Source organism: Rana temporaria (genome assembly GCF_905171775.1).
Source record: "Rana temporaria chromosome 5 unlocalized genomic scaffold, aRanTem1.1 chr5x, whole genome shotgun sequence".
In the NCBI taxonomy this organism is placed as follows: domain Eukaryota; kingdom Metazoa; phylum Chordata; class Amphibia; order Anura; family Ranidae; genus Rana; species Rana temporaria.
In genome coordinates, this window is record NW_024404465.1 from 846 (window position 1) to 19,948 (window position 19,103).

General features: G+C 51.1%; 1 protein-coding gene across 1 annotated transcript in view; it reads right to left on the minus strand.

The window, feature by feature from the left end:
- Positions 1-273: 273 nt before the first annotated feature.
- The window catches only part of LOC120921857 (cytochrome P450 11B, mitochondrial), a 42,474-nt gene continuing 23,644 nt past the window's right edge, over positions 274-19,103 (minus strand). The window contains exons 4-9 of the mRNA XM_040334339.1: positions 12,443-12,646; positions 7,073-7,227; positions 5,308-5,474; positions 5,159-5,237; positions 2,578-2,769; positions 274-551 (exon numbers count right to left, since the gene is read on the minus strand). Of these exons, the coding sequence (XP_040190273.1) occupies positions 441-551; positions 2,578-2,769; positions 5,159-5,237; positions 5,308-5,474; positions 7,073-7,227; positions 12,443-12,646 (908 nt within the window). The 3' untranslated portion in view covers positions 274-440. The remainder of the gene's footprint in view (positions 552-2,577; positions 2,770-5,158; positions 5,238-5,307; positions 5,475-7,072; positions 7,228-12,442; positions 12,647-19,103) is intronic.

Genomic DNA, 19,103 nt, shown 5'->3' on the forward strand with positions numbered 1-19,103 from the left:
CTATTCCATGTACACGGCCGGGTGACGGGTCTATTCCATGTACACGGCCGGGTGACGGGTCTATTCCATGTACACGGCCGGGTGACGGGTCTATTCCATGTACACGGCCGGGTGACGGGTCTATTCCATGTACACGGCCGGGTGACGGGTCTATTCCATGTACACGGCCGGGTGACGGGTCTATTCCATGTACACGGCCGGGTGACGGGTCTATTCCATGTACACGGCCGGGTGACGGGTCTATTCTCCGTAAACAAAGGAAATCAGTCTGAATTTGTCATACAAAGTTTATTATAAATCTCAGTTGCACTGGCGGTAAACATCATTCCATATACATAATAAAAAGAACACGCCTTGCCCACAAGAGCTCACAATCTGTACTGCAGGCTGGATAAAGCTGGGATTGGCCTCCAGCGTCGGGAGATGAGGGGCTCCTGATGTTAGATCGGTCTGAAGGTGAGAAGAGGCGGCTTCTCTGGCGTTAGGATAAATGCAAACACCGTCTTCAGGTCGTCTTTGCTCACCGTGTCTATCTGGAAATTCTTCAACATCTGCAGAGAAAGGAAAAACGTCTGAAACAGAGATAGGAACCAACTGAGGCGACGGGCAGGCTGATGGACCTGATGGAAGAGGACAGAAGGACAGACCTGACGGAGCTGAGAGTACGGAGGACAGAGACCTAGCAGTGATGGACAGACAGATGGATCTAATGGAGGACAGATGTACAGAGCTGAGAGAACTGAGGGCAGAGATTTAACTGCAATGGACAGACAGATAGACAGACCAATGGGTCTAATGGAGGTGGACAGAGACCTAATAGTGATGGACAGACTGATGGACCTAATAGTGATGGACAGACTGATGGACCTAATAGAGAAGGGCAGATGGACAGAACTGAGGACAGAGACCAGACAGACAAATCTAATGGAGGAGGACAGATGGACAGAGCTGAGAGTACTGATGTAATAATAGTGATGGACAGACGGATGGATCAAGCTGACGGTACTGAGAGCACTGAGGGTTGAGACATAACAGTGATGGATAGACTGATGGATCCAATGGGGAAGGACAGACGGACTGAGCTGACACAGCTGAGATTGTGATGGACAGACATCTACGGTGCTGAACAGGCGGACGGTCTAATGAAGGAGAACAGAGAGACAGACCTGACAGAACGCAGAGCACTGAAGACAGAGGCCTAACAGAGCAGAAATTATGAAGATCACCTCGTTCCTGACAGTGCGATATTCTCCTCGGCCAATGACTTTGCTGATTCCGGTGCTCCCCATCATAGTTATCCCCAGATTCCTCCTACAGGGATGGTGATGGACAGACAGATGGGCAGAGCCGAGAGCGCAGAGGAAAGAGCTCTATGTCAATGGACAAACGGATGGATCTAATGGAGGAGGACAGAGCTGATAGAACTAAGATCACTGATCACCTTATAGAGGAGGACAGAGACCTACTAGTGATGGACAGACTGATGGACCTAATAGAGGAGGACAGAGACTTGATAGTGATGGACAGACTGATGGACCTTATAGAGGAGGACAGAGACCGAATTGTGATGGACAGACTGATGGATCTAATGGAGGAAGACAAATGGACAGAGCTAAGAGTACTAGGGACAGAGACCAAAAAATGATGGACAGACTGATGGACCTAATAAAGGAGGACCGATGGACAGACCGGACAGAAGTGAGAGCCCTGAGGGCAGAGACCCAACAGTGATGGACAGACTGATGGATCTAATGGAGAAGGACAGATGGACAGACCTGATAGAACTACGATCACTAGAGACCCAATGGTGATGGCCTGACAGATGGCGCTAGGAGAGTTGGTCGGATGGACAGAGCGAAGAGCACAGAGGACAGAGATCTATGGCAATTAGTAAACTGATGGATCTAATAGAGGAGGACAGAGACCCCTAATAATGACGGACAGACTGAAGGATCTATTGGAAGAAAACAGATGGACAGTCCTGACAGAAGTGAGAGCCCTGAGTGATGGGCAGACTGGCGGATCTAATGAAGGAGAACATATGGACAGACCTGAACTCAGGGCACTGAAGAGGCCCAATGGTGATGGGTGGACAGATGGACAGAGCCGAGAGCGTGGAGGATAGATCTACAGCAATGGTCAAACTGATGGAGGACAGAGATCTACGGCAACTGATGGAGGACAGAGATCTACGGCAACTGATGGAGGACAGAGATCTACGGCAACTGATGGAGGACAGAGATCTACGGCAACTGATGGAGGACAGAGATCTACGGCAATGGTCAAACTGATGGAGGACAGATCTACGGCAACTGATGGAGGACAGAGATCTACGGCAATGGTCAAACTGATGGAGGACAGAGATCTACGGCAACTGATGGAGGACAGACAGATCTGATAGAACGAAGATCCCGGAGGACAGAGACCAAAACAAACCAGAAATGAAGAAGATTGCCCCATTCCTGGAAGTTCTGTATTCTCCTCAGCCAATGACTTTCCTGATCCAGGTTTCCCGACCATTACTATCCCCAGATTCCTCCTCGGGGTCCCCAGAATGACCCCTCCCCCCACACTCACATGCATCAGGAAAAGGGTAATCTCTGTCTCAGCGATCCTGCGTCCAATACACTGCCGGGACCCAAAGCCGAACGCCAACGCCTTGAAGTTGGTGTCATCCCGTCTCAGCCAGCGCGCGGGGTCATAGCGCAGGGCGTCCTCGAAGACGAGGGGACTCCGCCCCATGGGGTACAATCCAGCCTGGACCAGAGTCTGCAGACAGGAGGGACCGCATCAGTCAGAAGATCCACAACATGATTCATAGACTTCATTATTTCTCACATTGTTATAAATCCGACATTTTATAAGAAACACGTCTGACCCCAAACCAGAAGAACCCAGGGGCACCAGACTGAGCCCTGGGGGGGCCTGAACCCTGGACCCCTCCCCCCTCAGGGATCCCTGGACCCCCCCCTCTTCTCCAGGGATCCCTGGTCCCCTCCCCCCCTCTTCTCCAGGGATCCCTGGACCCCTCTTCTCCAGGGATCCCTGGACCCCTCTTCTCCAGGGATCCCTGGACCCCTCCCCCCTCTTCTCCAGGGATCCCTGGACCCCTCCCCCCCCTCTTCTCCAGGGATCCCTGGACCCCTCCCCCCCTCTTCTCCAGGGATCCCTGGTCCCCTCCCCCCCTCTTCTCCAGGGATCCCTGGACCCCCCCTCTTCTCCAGGGATCCCTGGACCCCTCCCCCCTCAGGGATCCCTGGACCCCCCCCCTCTTCTCCAGGGATCCCTGGTCCCCTCCCCCCCTCTTCTCCAGGGATCCTTGGTCCCCTCTTCTCCAGGGATCCCTGGACCCCTCCCCCCTCTTCTCCAGGGATCCCTGGACCCCTCTTCTCCAGGGATCCCTGGACCCCTCTTCTCCAGGGATCCCTGGACCCCTCCCCCCTCTTCTCCAGGGATCCCTGGTCCCCTCCCCCCCCTCTTCTCCAGGGATCCCTGGACCCCTCCCCCCCCTCTTCTCCAGGGATCCCTGGACCCCCCCCCCTCTTCTCCAGGGATCCCTGGACCCCCCCCCCCTCTTCTCCAGGGATCCCTGGACCCCTCCCCCCTCAGGGATCCCTGGACCCCCCCCCTCTTCTCCAGGGATCCCTGGTCCCCTCCCCCCCTCTTCTCCAGGGATCCTTGGTCCCCTCTTCTCCAGGGATCCCTGGACCCCTCCCCCCTCTTCTCCAGGGATCCCTGGACCCCTCCCCCCCTCTTCTCCAGGGATCCCTGGACCCCCCCTCTTCTCCAGGGATCCCTGGACCCCTCCCCCCTCTTCTCCAGGGATCCCTGGACCCCTCCCCCCCTCTTCTCCAGGGATCCCTGGACCCCTCCCCCCCTCTTAGGCTGGGTTCACACTACGATTTTCCCGTCCGTCAGCCGCATACGATTTATATGAAAAACCGTATGCGGCTGAAACGGACGGGAACGTATGGAACCGCACATATGTGCGTTTTCCATTGACATTAATGTTAAAGGAAAACGTATGCGTTTGCCATACTGTTTCAAAAACGGCCGCAAAACCGTGGTTGAACATGGTTTTGCGGACGTTTAAAAAACGTTTTGCCAGCAAATCGTACGCACCCGGATGCATCTGAGTGCATACGATTTGCAATGCATTGTCTATCTATACGTTTTCCCGTACGGGCCCGTACGTTTTCAATACTGAAATCGTATGCGGCTGACGGACGGGAAAATCATAGTGTGAACCCAGCCTTATCCAGGGATCCCTGGACCCCTCCCCCCCTCTTCTCCAGGGATCCCTGTACACTGACCTCATTCAGCATTTATTATATCATTTTAAATTTTTTATGTTTTTTCTCTAGTTGGTACTGCCAGCATGAGAGATCAGAAGAGCCTTCCCCAACCCAACAGAGTGATCAGAGGAGGGACCACTTCCCCTCCCCAGCCAAATGATTCAAGGAGGGTCACCCTTCCCTCCCCATCTCAATGACCCGAGGAGGGACACCCTTCCCTCCCCAGCTCAATGATCCAAGCAGGGACACCCTTCCCTCCCCAGCTCAATGATCCAAGCAGGGACACCCTTCCCTCCCCAGCTCAATGATCCGAGGAGGGACACCCTCCCCTCCCCAGCTCAATGATCCAAGCAGGGACACCCTTCCCTCCCCAGCTCAATGATCCGAGGAGGGACACCCTTCCCTCCCCAGCTCAATGATCCAAGCAGGGACACCCTTCCCTCCCCAGCTCAATGATCCGAGGAGGGACACCCTTCCCTCCCCAGCTCAATGATCCAAGCAGGGACACCCTTCCCTCCCCAGCTCAATGACCCGAGGAGGGACACCCTTCCCTCCCCAGCTCAATGATCCAAGCAGGGACACCCTTCCCTCCCCAGCTCAATGATCCGAGGAGGGACACCCTTCCCTCCCCAGCTCAATGATCCGAGGAGGGACACCCTTCCCTCCCCAGCTCAATGATCCGAGGAGGGACACCCTTCCCTCCCCAGCTCAATGACCCGAGGAGGGACACCCTTCCGTCCCCTCCCCAATGATCCGAGGAGGGACACCCTTCCCAACCCAACAAACTTGATTCAAGGAGGAACACTTTTGCCCCGTCCTTCCCCCATGCCCTGTACTAAGCATTGTTGGGCCAGGTGCCTCACCCCTGCAGGAATGTGGTAGTTGTGCAGAACGATGTCCTTGGTCAGATGCCTCTGGACGGTGATCCCCACCGGATACAACCTGCAGACAACAACAACACATCAGACAGACCTCCTTCATGGTGTCCGTACTGCCGACACTAGAGACTTACCGAAGGGTCTCTTTGATTGCTCCTTTCAGAAGAGGCAAGGAGTTCAGGACTTGGTTCAGGTCATTGGGGTTTTGGGCCTCTGCTTTCCGAATCTCTTCCCGCAACTGTCTCTGCACAGAGGGGTTCCGAGCCAACTCAAAGAGAGTGAAGAGCAATGGCATGGCCGTCTATGGGAGAGAGGAATACAGAGGGAGTGAGACCTTCTGTAGATTAGATGTAGGGGTGCAGGGGGTTGGAGTAAAGACTGAGAAGGGGGTGCAGGAGGTTGGAGTAAAGACTGAGAAGGGAGTGCAGGGGGTTGGAGTAAAGACTGAGAAGGGGGTGCAGGAGGTTGGAGTAAAGACTGAGGAGGGGGTGCAGGGGGTTGGAGTAAAGACTGAGAAGGGGGTGCAGGGGGTTGGAGTAAAGACTGAGAAGGGGGTGCAGGGGGTTGGAGTAAAGAGTGAGGAGGGGGTGCAGGGGGTTGGAGTAAAGACTAAGAAGGGGGTGCAGGAGGTTGGAGTAAAGACTGAGAAGGGGGTGCAGGGGGTTGGAGTAAAGACTGAGGAGGGGGTGCAGGGGGTTGGAGTAAAGACTGAGGAGGGGGTGCAGGGGGTTGGAGTAAAGACTAAGAAGGGGGTGCAGGGGGTTGGGGTAAAGACTGAGGAAGAGAGTATGGGGGGAGCGGATTACAGAATAAAGAAGGGGGTGGGGGTTACAGTAAAGATTGAGGAGGGGGTGCAGGGGGTTGGAGTAAAGACTAAGAAGGGGGTGCAGGGGGTTGGGGTAAAGACTGAGGAAGAGAGTATGGGGGGAGCGGATTACAGAATAAAGAAGGGGGTGGGGGTTACAGTAAAGATTGAGGAGGGGTGCAGGGGGTTGGAGTAAAGACTAAGAAGGGGGTGCAGGGGGTTGGGGTAAAGACTGAGGAAGAGAGTATGGGGGGAGCGGATTACAGAATAAAGAGGGGGTGGGGGTTGGAGTAAAGATTGAGGAGGGGGTGCAGGGGGTTGGGGTAAAGTTTGAGGAGGGGGTGCAGGGGGTTGGAGTACAGATTGAGGAAGAGAGTATGGGTGGGGGGCTGATTACAGAATAAAGAGGGGGTGGGGGTTACAGTACAGATTGAGGAGGGGTGCAGGGGGTTGGAGTATAGAAGGGGGTGGCGGTTACAGTAAAGATTGAGGAGGGGGTGCAGGGGGTTGGGGTAAAGACTGAGGAAGAGAGTATGGGTGGGGGGCTGATTACAGAATAAAGAGGGGGTTGGAGTACAGATTGAGGAGGGGGTGCAGGGGGTTGGAGTAAAGACTGAGGAAGAGAGTATGGGGGAGGGGATTACAGAATAAAGAGGGGGTGGGGGTTACAGTAAAGATTGAGGAGGGGGTTGGAGTACAGATTGAGGAGGGGGTGCAGGGGGTTGGGGTAAAGAAGACTGAGGAAGAGAGTATGGGGGAGGGGATTACAGAATAAAGAGGGGGTTGGAGTACAGATTGAGGAGGGGGTGCAGGGGGTTGGGGTAAAGAAGACTGAGGAAGAGAGTATGGGGGAGGGGATTACAGAATAAAGAGGGGGTTGGAGTACAGATTGAGGAGGGGGTGCAGGGGGTTGGGGTAAAGACTGAGGAAGAGAGTATGGGGGAGGGGATTACAGAATAAAGAGGGGGTTGGAGTACAGATTGAGGAGGGGTGCACGGGGTTGGAGTATAGAATGGGGAGTAGGTAGTTGAGGGGTTATAGCATGGACTAAGAAGGTCCATTTGCGTCTCCTGAACCCAAACATTCCCTCTTACCGTGTCCACTCCTCCCGCCATCAGTTCGGTGACATTGGCCTTTATGGAGTCAAGTGGAAGCTCGGCTTGTAGAAGAAGCTCAGCCATTATTCCCGAGTATCCTCTCTCCTGACCCAGACAGTACTCCTGGTAGATGTTCTGGATACAACGATCGGCTGCAGGAGGTCACACACATCAATCGGTTAGCCAGGGAGGGAAAAAGGTTCAGAGTATAGACATGAGGAGGACATTAATGGGAATGTACGGTGACCAGAGTATCTTTCCATTATTATTCGTCAGGGATATATAGGACATCGAGGGAGATTTACTAAATATGATGTACACAAAATCTGGTGCAGCTGTGCATGGCAGCCAATCGGCTTCTAGGACTTTATTTTATTGAACAAGATGAAGTTAGAAGCTGGAAATTAGTCTGGACTTCCATATTATCGGGACGTTGGTACACTTTAATATTTGCATTCACAGCTGTTAGTCGCTGTAATGGACCTATGAACTATTCTGCCTACAGAGGACTGCATGACTTGTTACTGAGCTCAAAGGGTTAATTGTAGAGGGACTTTTTCACTGCTAAATGCTAATTGACGCTCTGTTGTGTATTACCAGTTAACAGCCTCCTGCCAGGTGTATGCTAACGTGATGATCTGTGAGTGTATTGTTCTAAAGGTTAATTGAATTCTATTGAGAAAGGAATGTGCCCGGCCAGGTCATGTTAAGTGGATCTCGGTGCTGGAACGTCTAGAGACTGATTGATTCAAGGAGATGTCATTATTTCAAAGTATCTGTGTGAAGGGGGGGCGGAGATTGTCATTGTTCCTGTCACAGTTGTAAGCACATATAAGCTAAGGGAAATGTCCCATTAAACTGTCTTGTTTGACCCTTCAACACGCAGCCTCGTCTCGTTCTTGATGGGGGACCCACTCTCTCTCTGGATCTTGGGGATGGAATGATACCGGTTTTACTTGCATATCGCACTTTGCCAGGGAAAAGGACGTCTCCAACGGCTGATACCCTCTCACTAGCCCAGGTAGCCGTTACAGTCGCCCTGTGTTTTATGCATTTTTTGGCTAGGTCCACTTAAAAAGACGTTAGAAGCTGATTGGCTACCATGCACAGCTGCACCGGATTCCGTGCACTCCAGTTTCAGTAAATCTCTCCCCATTCTCTAGGTATAATCTGTATTCTTTTTCTCGCCTCCTTTATTCTGTAAAACAAAGCTTGTGTACAGAGCTCAGTAGCTGAATGTGATTTTTATACCCACAGATGAGTGAGTGAGTGAATAGCTTGTATAGCGCTACAAATGCGAACTAAATCGACTCAAAGCTCTTATTTCCATCCAGTGTCGTCCTGATCCTTCAGAAGAGATGGGTCTTACGTTTCTTCCTGAAGGCCTGATGGTTTTCTTCCATGCGGATGTCTGTGGGTAGAGCGTTCCATAGCCATGGTCCTTGGACTGCAAACCTTCGTTCTCCCTTCGATTTGAAGTGGAACTTGGGGATGTGGAGGAGGTTTTGGTTTGATGATCGGAGAATGCGTATGGGGGTGTGTAGTGTTTTATTTTCTCGCACAAGTATTGAGGGCCGTTTCCTTGTGGGTGAGGCAGAGGGTCTTGAATGTGATCCGATCCTTTACGGCTAGCCAATGGAGGGTCCTCAGGGGCGGGGTGATGGATTCCCAGGTTTTTTCCCCCGTTACCAATCTGGCTGCCGTGTTCTGGACGACTTGTAGATGAGAAATCTGATATTTAGGTAGTCCTAAGTAGAGGGAGTTTGTGTAGTCGAGTCGGGAATTGATGATTGAACCGACTACTACTGCTATTTCCTCTTCCGGGATGAAGGGGAGGAGTCTACGCAGCAGGCGGAGAAGGTAATGGGATCCGCTGACTACTGACCCTAGTTGTGCATCCATTGTCATCTCCGAGTCAAAGGTTACTCCGAGACTTTGGTGCTTGGGGTGATGATCTGTCCCAGGATGGCAAGTGGTGTCCATGAGGTCCTAGCGTGGTCTTTTGGTTTGCGTGAAGGAGAAGAAGTTCTGTTTTGGATCCATTGAGTTGCTCTCAGTCATCCAATCATTGATCAATGCCAGGCATTTTTCGAATCCATGATATTTTTTTGGTGATGCGAAAGTAAAGTTGAGTGTCGTCAGCGAAGGAATGGTAGAGTAGGTTCTGTTTGCTGATTATTTTGAGGAGAGGGCGGAGGTAGATGTTGAAAAGCACGGGGTGACAGGGGCGATCCTCGAGGGACTCCGCAGGAAATGGTGCGCGTTTCCGAGGTGAAGGCTCCTAGTTTCACTGTCTGGGAACGATTTTCTAGGAAGGATGCGAACCAAGGTAGGTCTGATTCTGTGACTTTGGCTACTTCTTTAAGGCGAGTGAGTAGAGCAGGGGTCTCCAAACTGCGGCCCGAGGGCCAGATGTGGCCCTTTGCTAGCCCTTATACGGCCCTTGGGGCACTACTCCTCCCACTGACTCCAGCAATATGAAACTATGTTTTCCACTGATACCAATAATAGGATTCCTTTCCTCCTACTAATACCAATAATGGGGCACTACTCCTCCTACTGACCACCAACCCTGAGGCCATATTTATTCTCACTGATGCTGGGCTTGGGACATTTTCTAACCCTGCTGGCCTCAGTCTGGCCCTCCTAAAGTCTGAAGGACAGTAGACTGGCCCTTTGTATGAAAAGTTTGGAGACCCCTGGAGTAGAGTTTTGTCATCTACAGTGTCAAAGGCTGCACTGAGGTCCAGCAGCACCAGGAGACATGATTCTCTGTCATCTGCTGCTTCGAGGGCGTCATCCCAGATCTTGAGGAGTGGCTTTTCTGTGCCATGGCCTGGGTGGAAACCTGATTGTAGTGGGTCCAAGAGTTTGTGGGCGTCCAAATGGGGTTGTAGCTGTTATACTACTGCTTTCTCAATAATCTTGGAGATGGTGTTAAGACTTGTTACCGGTCTGCGGTGGTTTGGGTCTTTGGGGTCGAGGTTGGGTTTCTTTAGGAGGGGATTGATTAAGCCTTGCTTTAGGGAGATCGGAACGATTGATTTACAAGATGTGTTATGGTGGGTGCCAAGATGTCAGTACATTCTTTCAGGAGTTTTGTAGAAATGATGTCATCGGGTGATGTGCTGTCTCAGAGGCTTCTGATGATGTTTTTGGTGATGTCGATGGTGATTGGGACTCAGAATTGTGACACCTTCCCCTCCAGAGCTGTGACTCTTCCCCCCCAGACCAACGACTCTGCCTTCAGATAGATATGGGAACTACTCTGGAGGAGAGACCTATGAATAGATCTGGGCCCCGTCTGTCCATGGAGGTGAGTCATAGGAATAGATCTGGGCCCCGTCTGTCCATGGAGGAGAGTCATAGGAATAGATCTGGGCCCCCGTCTGTCCATGGAGGATAGACATATGAATAGATCTGGGCCCTGTCTGTCCATGGAGGTGAGTCATAGGAATAGGTCCGGGCCCCGTCTGTCCATGGAGGTGAGTCATAGGAATAGGTCCGGGCCCCGTCTGTCCATGGAGGTGAGTCATAGGAATAGATCTGGGCCCGTCTGTCCATGGAGGTGAGTCATAGGAATAGATCTGGGCCTGTCTGTCCATGGAGGTGAGTCATAGGAATAGATCTGGGCCCCGTCTGTCCATGGAGGAGAGTCATAGGAATAGATCTGGGCCCCGTCTGTCCATGGAGGTGAGTCATAGGAATAGATCTGGGCCCCGTCTGTCCATGGAGGTGAGACATAGGAATAGATCTGGGCCCCGTCTGTCCATGGAGGTGAGTCATAGGAATAGATCCGGGCCCCGTCTGTCCATGGAGGTGCGTCATAGGAATAGATCTGGGCCCCGTCTGTCCATGGAGGTGAGTCATAGGAATAGATCCTGGCCCCGTCTGTCCATGGAGGTGAGTCATAGGAATAGATCTGGACCCTGTCTGTCCATGGAGGTGAGTCATAGGAATAGATCTGGGCCCCGTCTGTCCATGGAGGTGAGTCATAGGAATAGATCTGGGCCCCGTCTGTCCATAGAGGTGAGTCATAGGAATAGATCCTGGCCCCGTCTGTCCACGGAGGTGAGTCATAGGAATAGATCTGGGCCCCCGTCTGTCCATAGAGGTGAGTCATAGGAATAGATCCTGGCCCCGTCTGTCCACGGAGGTGAGTCATAGGAATAGATCTGGGCCCCCGTCTGTCCATGGAGGTGAGTCATAGGAATAGATCCTGGCCCCGTCTGTCCACGGAGGTGAGTCATAGGAATAGATCTGGGCCCCCGTCTGTCCATGGAGGTGAGTCATAGGAATAGATCCTGGCCCCGTCTGTCCATGGAGGTGAGACATTGGAATAGATCTGGGCCCCGTCTGTCCATGGAGGTGAGTCATAGGAATAGATCTGGGCCCCGTCTGTCCATGGAGGTGAGTCATATGATAGGAATAGATCTGGGCCCCGTCTGTCCATGGAGGTGAGTCATAGGAATAGATCTGGGCCCCGTCTGTCCATGGAGGTGAGTCATAGGAATAGATCTGGGCCCCGTCTGTCCATGGAGGTGAGTCATAGGAATAGGTCCGGGCCCCGTCTGTCCATGGAGGTGAGTCATAGGAATAGGTCCGGGCCCCGTCTGTCCATGGAGGTGAGTCATAGGAATAGGTCCGGGCCCCGTCTGTCCATGGAGGTGAGTCATAGGAATAGATCTGGGCCCCGTCTGTCCATGGAGGAGAGTCATAGGAATAGATCTGGGACCTGGTCTGTCCATGGAGGTGAGTCATAGGAATAGGTCCGGGCCCCGTCTGTCCATGGAGGTGAGTCATAGGAATAGATCTGGGCCCCGTCTGTCCATGGAGGTGAGTCATAGGAATAGATCTGGGCCCCGTCTGTCCATAGAGGAGAGTCATATGAATAGATCTGGGACCTGGTCTGTCCATGGAGGTGAGTCATAGGAATAGGTCCGGGCCCCGTCTGTCCATGGAGGAAAGTCCTAAGGCTAGATCTGGGACCTCATCCGTTCATGGAGGAGAGTCAAGAGACTAAATCTGGGCCCCGTCTGTCCATGAAGGGGAGACATAGGACTAGATCTAGGAGGACCTCATCTGTCCATGAAGGGGAGACATAGGACTAGATCTAGGACCTCATCTGTCCATGAAGAGGAGACATAGGACTAGATCTAGGACCTCATCTGTCCATGAAGGGGAGACATAGGACTAGACCCAGGACCTCATCTGTCCATGAAGGGGAGACATAGGACTAGATCTAGAACCTCATCTGTCCATGAAGAGGAGACATAGGACTAGATCTAGGACCTCATCTGTCCATGAAGAGGAGGACTAGGACTGTTTATGTCTGGGGACTGAAGTCCATGGCTCCTGTCGGCTTACCTTGCTCGAATATGACATCCCAGGCATGCATGTGGTCATTCCATAGGCGGGTCTGGAAGAGTTGTAGGATCTGGTGGGGGTAATACAATAATGGCAGAGTGGTCCTTAGCACAGTCTCCACCGCGGTGATAAAACGCAGAGCGTCGGCGTTGGGATGTTCTTCCAGGAGTCCAAGGCGCTGTCCATACAACACGTAGCTGCTGGCTGGGGGCCAAAGATGATGGATTATTCACCCAATAAGGAGAACAGTCATAGAAATACACAATCTCCAATCCCTGGGGTAGATTCAAAGAGCAATTGCGTCTGCGTAACCATAGTTACGCAGCGCAATTGCTTACTTGCCCCGGCGTATCGAATGCTCCTGATTCAGGAACCTCGATACGCCGACTGCAGCCTAAGATATGCGCGGGATAAGGCTCTTATGCCCTCATATCTTAGGCTGCATTCTTGCGATGGCCGCTAGGTGGCGTTCCCGTAGTGGTCAGCGTATAGTATGCAAATTGCATACTAACGCCGATTCACAACCGTACGCGTGCCCTATGTACTCAGTTTACGTCGTTTCCGTCCGTCGGGTTCCGCGTAAGGCTGCTCCTGCTAATAGCAGGGGCAGCCAATGCTAAGGATACCCGTCTTTCCCGCGTCGCGAAGTTTAAATTTTACGTCGTTTGCATAAGTGAATCGTGAATGGCGCTGGACGCCATTCACGTTCACTTTGAAGCAAATGACGTCCTTGCGACGTCATTTGCCGCAATGCACGTCGGGAAAGTTTTCCGACGGAGCATGCGCCCAACGCTCGGCGCGGGAACGCGCCTAATTTAAATGATTCCCGGGCATTTAAATTGTGCGCGCTTACGCCGGGCATTTTGCCGGAGTGCCCACGCAATTTACGGAGCTGCTGCTCCGTGAATCAAGGGTAGCGCAGGTAATTTGCGGAGGCGCAGCGGCAAAACGGTGCGCTTCGCCTCCGTAAAAACTGCGCAAATCTACCTGAATCTACGCCATTGTTTATAACATGACATCGAGCGATCGGATAGGAGGACAGATCGGCGGGAACCTGCATATGATGATTCGGGCTTCTGCTATAAGAAAGGAGAACATGTGGGACCTCCACAGACATTCCAGGCTTTGGGTCCGACACAAACAGTTTCTATGGTTAGTATGACAGACCCAACCAGGACTGCGGCTTTTGGAGGGGACTGCAGGGTGGTCTTTTGACTACTTACAGTGCCTTGAAAAAGTATTCATACCCCTTGAAATTTCCCACATTTTGTTACAACCAAAAACAACAATTATTTTATTGGGATTTTATGTGATGGACCAACACAAAGTGTCACATAATTGTGAAGTGGAAGGAAAATGATACAAAAAGTGTGGGTGGGGGAGGGACATTTGTATGGCGCCCCCCGGAGTCAATACTTTGTAGAACCCCCTTTCACTGCAGCTACATTGCAAGTCTTTTTGGGGAAGTCTCTGTGACAGGAGTCACTTTAAACAGGGGGGGGGGACCCAGCTTCTTTTGGAGAGCTCCCCCGGCCCCTCCTATGTACACGGGGGGACCGAGAACCCCGGTCTGATCTCAAGAAAATTATATGAAGATAAAGGGCCATATTCTCGTAGAATTACGCCGGCGTATCAGCAGATACTCCGACGTAAGTCCGAATCTAAGCCCGTCGTATGTTTAAGTGTATTCTCAAACTGAGATACACTTAAACATGCCTAAGATACGACGGCCTGCGCCGTCGTATCTTAGGGTGCAATATCAACGCTGACCGCTAGGTGGCGTTTCCTTTGCGGTCAGCGTAGAATATGCAAATGACTAGTTATGCTGATTCACGAACGTACGCTTGCCCGTCGTAGTGATTTTACGTAGTTTCCGTAAGAGATACGCAGGCGTAAAGATAAACATGCCCCCTAGGTGGCGTACTCAATGTTAAGTATGGCCGTCGTTCCCGCGTCGCAATTTGAAAATTTTACGTCGTTTGCGTAAGTCGCCATTTACGTTAAAGTCAAAACAAATGACGTCTGTGCGACGTCATTTAGCGCAATGCACGTCGGGTAATTTACCCGACGGAGCATGCGCAGTACGATCGGTGTGGGAACGCGCCTAATTTAAATGATCCACGCCCCCTACCAGGATTATTTGAATTAGGCGGGCTTGCGCGGGTGGACTTTACGCTACGCCGCCGCAAGTTTACAGGTAAGTGGTTTGTGAATCAGCCACTTGCCCGTTAAACTTGCGGCGGTATAACGTAAAGGAGATACGTTATGCCGCCGCAGATCTACGATAATCTGGCCCAGAGTCCCCCTTTCGTCAGAGACCATTGCTAGATGGTTTGAGGTGGGGTGGGGGTTGCTATATGTCTGTTAGGTGCCTGTATCCCATTGTTCTATTGTGTCTGTCTGCTTTGGTATTATAGGATGTATATTTGTCTGTGGATTAGCTGCGAGGAGGGAGGGGGGATTCCTCCAACAGATCTCCCTGTGATTGGACAGTCTACTGATGAGAAGTTTGAATACACCTGTGTGTCTGTTACTGAATGTAGTCTACCCCGCCCTGTGTCATTATGCAAAGTATGGGGGGGGGGGGCCTCTGAGTGTATCTCTACATGTGTTTGAATAAACAGTTCCGTTTCAGCAGCCAAACGAGTACTGCCTAGTTCTTGGTTGCAAGCTGCTGTAATATCTGGTATCTATATGCAGCCTGGAGGAAGCGCTATATGACGGAAGCACTCAAGTGGAGTGTCGGACGTTCCATGACATTCCAAACTCTGCTTCCGTCATATAGCGCTTCCTCCAGGCTGAATATAGATACCAGATATTACAGCCGCTTGCAACCAAGAACTAGGCAGTACTCGTTTGGCTGCTGAAACGGAACTGTTTATTCAAACACATGTAGAGATACACCCCCCATACTTTGCATAATGACACAGGGCGAGGTAGACTTCACTAAGGTTCTCTAACAGACCTCTGAGGGCTTCACAGAACAGCTGTATTTATACTGAGATTAAATGGCAAACAGGTGGACTCTATTTACTAATTAGGTAACTTCTTAGGGCGATTGGTTCCACTTTTCACATATTTATTTGTATCATTTTCCTTCCACTTCACAATTATGTGACACTTTGTGTCTCTCACATAAAATCCCAATAAAATACATTTACGTGTTTGGTTGTAACATGAGAACATGTGGGAAACTTCAATTGGTATGAATACTGTACTATGGGCCCTGGCTTTTGAGGGGGAGGGGCTATATTCTTGGGAGGTGTGTGCTCGGGGGACCTTTGTCCTTTGAATTTGTGAATTCCCATTGTTAATTGAGTCACCTATTGTTTCTGTCTGTATGCTAATCCTTTGATTTGGACCGCCCTAGGTCTTCTTACTGAGGAACTGACTGGTACTGATAGGTCTGGGTGGGCACTGTGGCCCGGATTCAGAAAGAATTTACATTGGCGTATCTATTGATACGCCGCGTAAATTCTAAGCTGCGCCGGCGTATCCTATTTCTGTATTCAGAAAGCAAGATACGCCAGAATTTTACTAAGATACGGCCGGCGTAATTCTCTTACACCGTCGTATCTTAGGCTGCATATTTACGCTGGCCGCTAGGTGGCGCTTCCGTAGATTTCCGCGTCGAATATGCAAATTGGGTAGATACGCCGAATCAGAAACGTACGTCCGCCCGGCGCATTTATTTTACGTCATTTACGTAAGGCTTTTTCCGGTGTAAAGTTACCCCTCATAAAGCAGGGGTAAGTCATGTTAAGTATGGACGTCGGAAACGACCGAACAGCGTCGTATTTTACGTCGTTTGCGTAAGTCGTTCGCGAATAGGGCTGTACGTAAGTTACGTTCACGTCAAAAGCATTGACAGTTTGTGGCGTAATTTGGAGCATGCAAACTTGGAAACGTTCACGGACGGCGCATGCGCCGTTTCGTAAAAAACATCAAATACGTGGGGTCACAATTAATTTCAATAAAACACGCCCACATCATCCACATTTGAATTAGGTGGGTTTATGCCGGACCACATACGCTACGCCGCCGTAACTTAAGGCGCAAGTTCTTTATGAATACGGAACTTGCGCCCTAAGTTACCGCGGCGTAACGTATCTGAGATAGATACGCAATTGTATCTGAATGAATACATGCGGAGGTCGGGTCCGCTCGGGGAGCGATCCGGGACGACGGCGCTGCTATTTGCTTATAGCCGCTCCGTCGCGATCGCTCCCCGGAGCTGAAGAACGGGGAGAGCCGTATGTAAACGCGGCTTCCCCGTGCTTCACTGTGGCGCTGCATCGATCGAGTGATCCTTTTATAGGGAGACACGATCAATGACTTCATTCCTACAGCCACACCCCCCTACAGTAGTTAAACACACACTAGGTGAACCCTAACTCCTACAGCGCCCCCTGTGGTTAACTCCCAAACTGCAACTGTCATTTTCACAATAAACAATGCAATTTAAATGCATTTTTTGCTGTGAAAATGACAATGGTCCCAAAAATGTGTCAAAATTGTCCGAAGTGTCCGCCATAATGTCGCAGTCACGAAAAAAATCGCTGATCGCCGCCATTACTAGTAAAAAAAATAAAATAAATAAAAATGCAAAAAAACTATCCCCTATTTTGTAAACGCTATAAATTTTGCGATAAACGATTATTGCGATTTTTTTTTACCAAAAATAGGTAGAAGAATACGTATCGGCCTAAACTGAGGAATTTTTTTTTTGATATATATGTTTTTGGGGGATATTTATTATAGCAAAAAGTAAAAAATATTGCATTTTTTTCAAAATTGTCGCTCTATTTTTGTTTATAGCGCAAAAAATAAAAACCGCAGAGGTGATCAAATACCACCAAAAGAAAGCTCCATTTGTGGGGAAAAAAGGACGCCAATTTTGTTTGGGAGCCACGTCGCACGACCGCGCAATTGTCTGTTAAAGCGACGCAGTCCCGAACTGTAAAAACCCCTTGGGTCTTTAGGCAGCATATTGGTCCGGGGCTTAAGGCTGCATTCACATCTAGACGGACGAAATCGCGGCGTTTTGTCGCCGCAAATCGCGGTAAAAATAGCGGCGTTTTGTACCGCGATTTGCGGCGACAAAATGCCGGTATTGTCCGCCTAGATGTGCCCCAAGATGACCCCCTCTATGGAGATGATTCCCATCTCCTAGCCAAATGCTCGAAGACACCTGAAAAAAAGGTCCGGGACCTTTTTTCACGCGGCAGGCGACAGGCGTCCGGCGTTCGGCGTGGAGATGTGAACCATCTCCATAGAGGGACATCTGTTTTCAGCCCTCTGGCGGCAGCGGCGTAGCGCTACAGGCGTAAAAACGCCTAGGTGTGAATGGGGTCTAAGTGGTTAATTAGATCACTGTTTATGTTGGCTGTTCCTCGGCTATATGAATTATCTTCCTGTTTGCTGGGGATGGGTGAGCAGTTTGGCGCGAGTATGAGTTCAGCCCCAAACATCGCCCGTTCACTGAACGCCTGAATTATCGGGGGCGCTCAGCGGGATGTTCACCTGCCGAGCGCACAGTAAACAGATTGTTATGGAGCGGGGCAGGAAGCTGACATCCACATCCTTAACAATGAATGAGCCATCAGCTGTCAGCGGGCTTCCCTGCTGACAGCTGAATGAAAAAAAAATACATTGGGGTAGATTCAGGTAGCTATTACGGCGGCGTATCTCCAGATACGCCGCCGTAATTTCAAATCTGCGCCGGCGTATCGTTACGCCGATTCTCAAAGGCAGATACGCTCCAAAAATAGGCTTCTTCCGCCGACGTAACTTGAATGCGGCGGCGTATAATTGTGTGCAATATTACGTTGGCCGCTAGGGGCGCTTCCGTTGTTTTCGGCGTAGAATATGCAAATTACCTAGATACGCCGATTCACAAACGTACGTACGGCCGGCGCAAGTTATTTACGTCGTTTACGTTAGGCTTTTTTCGGTGTAAGGTTGCTCCTGCTATTAGGAGGCGCAGCGAATGTTAAGTATGGACGTCGTTCCCGCTTCGAAATTTGAATTTTTTACGTTGTTTGCGTAAGTCATTCGCGAATAGGGCTGGACGTAATTTACGTTCACGTCGAAACCAATACGTCGTTGCGCCGTACTTGGAAGCAACGCACACTGGGATATGTACACGGACGGCGCATGCGCCGTTCGTAAAACACGTCAATCACGTCAGATCATCATCGATTTACATAAACCACGCCCCCCCTTCCACATTTAAATTACGCGGGCTTAAGCCGGCCCCATTTACGCTACGCCGCCGCAACTTACGGAGCAAGTGCTTTGTGAATACTGCACTTGCTCCTGTAAGTTACGGCGGCGTAGCGTAAAGACTATACGCCGCGCCGCCGTAAGAACAAGCGCAGGTACCTGAATCCAGCCCATTGTCGAATTTGCCAGCAATAGAAAAATGCCAGAGCCAATAGTCATTAGGCAAGAGGCTACCCTACAGTCCCCACCAAAAGCCCAGTCCTGGGGCGAGAGGCTACCCTACAGTCCCCACCAAAAGCCCTGTCCTGGGGGAAGAGGCTACCCTACAGTCCCCACCAAAAGCCCTGTTCTGGGGCAGGAGGCTACCCTACAGTCCCCACCAAAAGCCCTGTCCTGGGGCAGGAGGCTACCCTACAGTCCCCACCAAAAGCCCAGT